The sequence below is a fragment of the Amblyomma maculatum genome, chromosome 1 (assembly GCF_055883805.1).
Source record: "Amblyomma maculatum isolate TAMU_Amacu chromosome 1, ASM5588380v1, whole genome shotgun sequence".
In the NCBI taxonomy this organism is placed as follows: domain Eukaryota; kingdom Metazoa; phylum Arthropoda; class Arachnida; order Ixodida; family Ixodidae; genus Amblyomma; species Amblyomma maculatum.
The window spans coordinates 116625455-116631454 of NC_139344.1; the positions used below are offsets into that span (position 1 = coordinate 116625455).

Sequence of the window (6000 nt, forward strand, 5' to 3'; positions counted from 1 at the left end):
TTTAAGGACGCTGCAGAGCACGAAATGTCGCTCTGGGCCCTGGGTAAACGGCTCATCCAGTCGCTTCTCGCTATGAACTCTTAACGCTTGTCATTTTGCTGATGTACCCTTCTTCTTCATGTAAATATTCTTGTAAATACGTTTTCTCAAAGTGCCAGTAAACCTGCTTGTACATATTTTACCAACTTCGAAGATTCAGTCCTTCTTCAACCCGGAGTCTCTGCACGCTACCAAGTGAAGGCCGGGTCGCCATAGCCCCAGCGTCACGACAACTGGTGATCAGCGGTAGGATCTGAATCTACAAGCACAACGACTGGTGCCCAGCGTTGGGATCTGAATCTACAAGCCACAACATCTGGTGATTGGAGGTGGATCTGAAGCTACAAGCCACAACACCTTGTGATCGGAGGTGGCATCTCAAGCAACAAGCAGGAGCAACAATCGGCCAACAAGAGGGCAGCTCGGAACATCGATCGCATGTGTGGGTGAGTGCTTGGCTTTTCTTCTGATGTGGACCAGGTTCTAGAACAGGGTTAGATTTTAGAACTGGTAAAGAGAGTGTGGAAACGCCTTTAGGTTTGGTAGTTTGCACTGTTGTTTTGGAAGTAGCCGACACTCGGAGCGATCATGGACCTACAAAAGCTGCAGAAACCGGAACTGTTGCAATTGTGTGAGGAATTGGGAATTGATACAAGTGGTTTGGCACGAAAACCTTTGATTATAAAGGCAATCACAGATTTGGGAGCCGATGATGAGGAGCTCAGTGAAGCATGGAACCTCATCGGTCAAAAAAAGGAACAGCTCAGACAGCAGAAGGAGCGGGAAAAAGAGCAGAAAGAGCGGGAAAAAGAGGAAAAGAGGCGTGAGCGTGAACTTGAGAGGGAAAAAGAGGAAAGGGAGCGCGAACGTGAGTGGGAAAAAGAGGAAAAGAAGCGTGAAAGAGAAGCAAAAAAGCTGGACCAAGAAATTGAGCTCCGGAAATTAGAACTAGAGTTGAGCAAGAGGTCGGGCAATTGTCCCCAGCTAGCGGTACCTCTTCTCAACAAGGAGGCAGATTTCAAGATGTCAAAGTACATGCAGCCATATGTGATATCAGGGGATATCGGTCTGTATCTGGGTAACTTTGAGCGAACTTGCGAAGAACTGTCCTTCCAGCGAGACACGTGGTCTCAGAGATTATTGACGGTTCTGCCCTGCGAGGCAGCGGAGGTTGTCGCGCGGCTAAACAAGGAGGACGCGGACAACTACGAGAAGGTCAAAGCTTGCCTTCTGATTTTCGGAGACAGAGATGTGCAGGCCTTAACACGTTCAAAGGCGCGAGAACTAGCTACACTGCTCATTTCAGAAAAATCAACAGCGGAGGAAACGGCAGTTAAAACAGTGGTAAATGCGGAAAATAGCGGGCCAGAAAACTTTGAGAGCGAGGCATCTCAGATAAGTCAACATGAAAGTGAGCTTGATAAGACACGGAATGAGGACGTTCTTGAAAGTAACCTCTTGCCGCCAGTGTCTAGTAATCTCACGAGACTTTTAAGTGGAACCCGAGAGGACTTAGCTATGGAGCAAGCCAATGATCCCAAGAATAAGCTCGAAGTACAGTGGGAAGGACCTGCTAAAGTCGTTGCAGAGCTTTCTGACACTAACTACGCAGTGAAAATCCCCGATAGGCGTAAAGCAGTGCGCATTTATCATTGCAATCTTATGAAGCCTTATGTGCAGAGGGAAGCCGTGGTAAATCTAACGTTAAACCTTCCCGAGGAGATGGGGGACAACTTGATTTGCCTCAGCGGAAAAGGAAGCAACGCTCAGGAGCTTCTCAAAAAGACGGAGCAGAGAGGAGAACTAAAGAAATCCCAGCTGTCCGATCTGGGCGAGATAATAACAGAGTTTGAGGCCTGCTTCGTGGACAGGCCAGGCAGAACTGATTTGACTGAGCACGATATTGAGCTGACTTCAGACGTGCCAGTGCGATCAAGGTGCTACCGATTTTCTCCAAGGCAAAGAGAAATTCTGGATAGGGAAGTAACTCGCATGCTGGAATTGGGAGTGATAAAACCCTCGGAAAGCGATTATGCTTCGCCTATGATCTTAGTAGAAGCTCCAGGTAAAGACCCTAGGCCTGTGGTAGACTACCGAAAGCTAAATTCTCTCACCAGGGATCAAGTGTATCCTATTCCGAATATTGAGGAGAGAGTAGAACAGGTCAGTAGAGCGGCATATGTGACTACGCTGGACCTTACTCGAGGATACTGGCAAGTACCGCTCACTGAACGCGCCAGCAGATACGCGGCTTTCGTCACTCCGACGGGCAGCTACCAGCCAACAATGATGAGTTTCGGGCTCAAAAATGCTCCATTTTGTTTTTTCCGACTCATGGATAGGGTTTTAAAGGGGTGTGAAACATTCGCGGTGCCTTATTTAGACGACATTGCGGTTTTTTCCGACTCATGGGCGGACCATATGGTACATCTAAGAGCTGTACTGAGCCTTTTGCGTCAAGCTGGACTAACCGTAAAGGCCGAGAAATGTTGCCTGGCAAGGGCGACCGTGGACTACTTGGGTCACAATGTAGGTCAAGGTTTCAGGAAACCCAGCGAGATTAAGATTTCTGCGGTAGCAGACTACCCGCGGCCGAGCACGAAGACGGAAATTCGAGCATTCCTGGGTCTGACTGGGTACTACAATCACTACATCCCTAACTATTCAGCTTTGGCTAGCCCTCTGACCGACGCTCTCCGCAAGACAGAACCGACAAATGTAGTCTGGGACGAACAAAAGGAAGCCTCCTTCGTAAACCTGAAGGCTGTGCTGATTAGCCGTCCGGTATTGCGAGCTCCAGACTATGGCCGAGAATTCACGGTCCAGTGTGATGCCAGTGATCGAGGGTTAGGTGCTGTTCTCTGCCAGAGAGATGACGACGGTAATGAGCACCCCGTGCTCTACTTGAGCAGAAAACTGAGTTCTAGAGAGAGGGCTTATTGCGCGTCAGAGAAGGAATGCGCTTGCATTGTATGGGCCATTCAAAAATTGCAGTGCTATCTTGGAGGGGCCAAATTCACCGTAGAGACGGACCATTGTCCCCTGGCTTGGCTGCAAACTGCGACATCGAAGAACAGTCGCCTTCTTAGGTGGAGCTTGATTTTACAGCAGTACAATTTTGAAATAAGATACAAAAAGGGGAAGTTAAATGGGAATGCGGACGCGCTTAGCCGCTCTTTCTAAGCGGTCCGAGATGTTCCTCACCATGTATCCAAATTGATAATCAGGTTTTTTTTTTTTTTTCGTGCGCTTGAATATAGATGACTATGTAAAGCAGCACGTTTGGTTTTCGAGGCATACGTGGGTCCTGAACGTCTTGAGAGTGGGCTTTTCTCGAACAACAATGGCAGTTTTCTTTTGACCTGGTCTCTTCAGACGGGAGCCGAGTGCTTGCTTCGACATGTGGTTGAGTTTCAGATAGCTCAAGCAATTTGGCCTACAACAATCAAGACAACGCGACAAGCAACAGCGAGCTTCAAGCGTTCACGTGCAGGCCATTAAGTCGTCTCTTCATGCAGCAGCTGCGGCTGCTGCCCTCCGAGTCTCTTCTGGCGGGGGAGGAGGCTGTTACGACCAAGCATCCGCATTTGCGCGCTCTATTGTTCGCCTGTGGGCATGGAAAAGTTTTGTGAATATGTGGTGATGGTCCATTGGCTCTAAGTGAGCCTGTTTCCAGGAATCCTGTTTTGTAAGCATGTTTTGCTTTGTGGACAACCTGCAAATGCCAAATTGGCCCTGTCAAGAGAACGTCTGGAAAAACACAAAGAAACGTCCCCCTGCGGGAAATAGCAGGAAGTGCTTTCTTTTGTTCACCCTTCCAGTCGAGAAGTACTATCCTCCAGTGATGAATGCCTCCTATCCAAAGGAGACGACAGAGTGACATGTCCGCTGACGTGCAGGACAAGAGAAGAGCATGACTCATACGGCCATTAAGTGATTTCCCGGGAATGCAGGAAAGATTTGCAATTGTCGAAAAGGGACCATGTTGGGAGCCCTATGCGGCGCCACGTGCACTCGGGTTTCTGAGAAGTAAAACCCCCAGAACCAGCCTGTGGTTTCTTTGCTGAAGAATAGAAATGTACCTCCTCTCCTCGCCGTTCCCAAGCTTTTCCCGCCAACAAGTGATCACGCCCAACGAATGAATGCCGGACCAGTCAGTGCTTCAGACCATCAGTGCAGTGATGTGTTCGATTGGATGCCGATACCTGAGGGGCGTGCCCTGGATTTGGTTGGTCAGCATCTTCAGAGAGGGGCTGGACATAGGGGGTTTTTAAGGACGCTGCAGAGCACGAAATGTCGCTCTGGGCCCTGGGTAAACGGCTCATCCAGTCGCTTCTCGCTATGAACTCTTAACGCTTGTCATTTTGCTGATGTACCCTTCTTCTTCATGTAAATATTCTTGTAAATACGTTTTCTCAAAGTGCCAGTAAACCTGCTTGTACATATTTTACCAACTTCGAAGATTCAGTCCTTCTTCAACCCGGAGTCTCTGCACGCTACCAAGTGAAGGCCGGGTCGCCATAGCCCCAGCGTCACGACACCCCCCCCAACATATCCTCTGCAATAAAATAAAAGAAAAAAGAAGGAAAGTTGGCGTCGCGAAATGCGATACCCTAGAGCAGAGCAACGGGATGGGCGAAAGCAAAACAAACTAAATAAAGCAATAAAAAAAAGTCCCGCCTCCAACAGCTGAATGCCCCGCGCACGCCTATTTAGCACAGCATGACACGAGCCGGAAAACAGGCCATCGGGAAATGGTCTTATTTACGGCGCTTCCGAGGCTGCTTAAGACAGCTAAAACCGAGAAATGCTTGCGATCACAACGTCCGACACGTTTATCGCGAGCGAGAGGGGATCAAAACGCGTGCTCGCGGGCCGCAGTGCAACGGCGCGCGCGTCCAAACGGCGCCGTTGCTCAGCGGCCCGCTCCCGACGGGAAGCATGGAAGCCGCAAATGTGTGCCAAGGTCGCGCTTCGCTCTCACTGCATTCGAAACAAAGGCGGCAGTTTGCGGGACGCCGTTGATTCGCGGTCAGCGCTTTCACCTTCGGCACGCGTCGCGCTCTCTGACACACTTCGGATGCCGCTTGACTAGCGCAGGCGCTTGGGCGGCGACGGCCGCAGTTTCCGAATGTATTGCGCATTAAACGCGCATGTGCTCCGGCTGCCGCTGCGCGCGATCGGCAGTTTCGGCGTGTTGAAGCGCGTGCGATAGCGCGATGACACTGCTCTCGATCCAGAGACGCACACAGCGGAGTACCGATGCGCCCACCGTGCGCGACATTCAAGGGTATCAATACCTACCGGACGAGACGACGGGCAGTGCGGCCGCGGAGTTGCCGTTCGACGAGCTGTTGCTGTTGTCGCTGCTCATTGTCGAGGCTGAACAAGTGTCGGCCAATCCATCCACCAACATCGCCCGGCGAACCGATTGCACAACAAAATCCCGGTTACTGCACCGACAATACGACGACCGCCACTTTTCCTCTTCGCTTGGAGATCAAGGGCAAGGCCTAGCTCCCCAAAGCAACACACACACGCAACATCACTTTCAATCGCACTGGGTTAGCGCAGACGGTTGCTTGCTGCAATGGAATTGGGTCACACTTAGGGAGATTACTGGCGCTTTTACTGCTATGACACAATAACAAGCATACATAGAAAAAAACAAGCAGTAGATTTTAAATTGGACCTTGTTTGTTTCAGTTTCTCAATAAATTTTGAAAGCGAACGAATAAAAAAGCGAAAAAGCGTTGCACTAAGCTGCCACCACCAGAAGTCACGTGGTTCCGGTTTTCGCGGCTTGCATGAAAACGTGAAAACTGAGAGCCACCTCCTCCTCCCAACCGGTTCGGCTGTGCGAAGCCGATGTCAACCGTGTCAGCTGCTGTGAGAACGAAGTTTAAATTTCCATGGGAAGTATCGAAGCGTTTTTTTTTTTTTTTTTCACCATTATCTATT

General features: G+C 50.0%; 1 protein-coding gene across 1 annotated transcript in view; it reads right to left on the reverse strand.

The window, feature by feature from the left end:
• Positions 1-5765, reverse strand: part of ftz-f1 (ftz transcription factor 1) — a 291716-nt gene extending 285951 nt beyond the window's left edge. The window contains exon 1 of the mRNA XM_084588851.1: positions 5344-5765. Within this exon, the coding sequence (XP_084444977.1) occupies positions 5344-5455 (112 nt within the window). The 5' untranslated portion in view covers positions 5456-5765. The remainder of the gene's footprint in view (positions 1-5343) is intronic.
• Between the last annotated feature and the right edge of the window lie 235 nt (positions 5766-6000).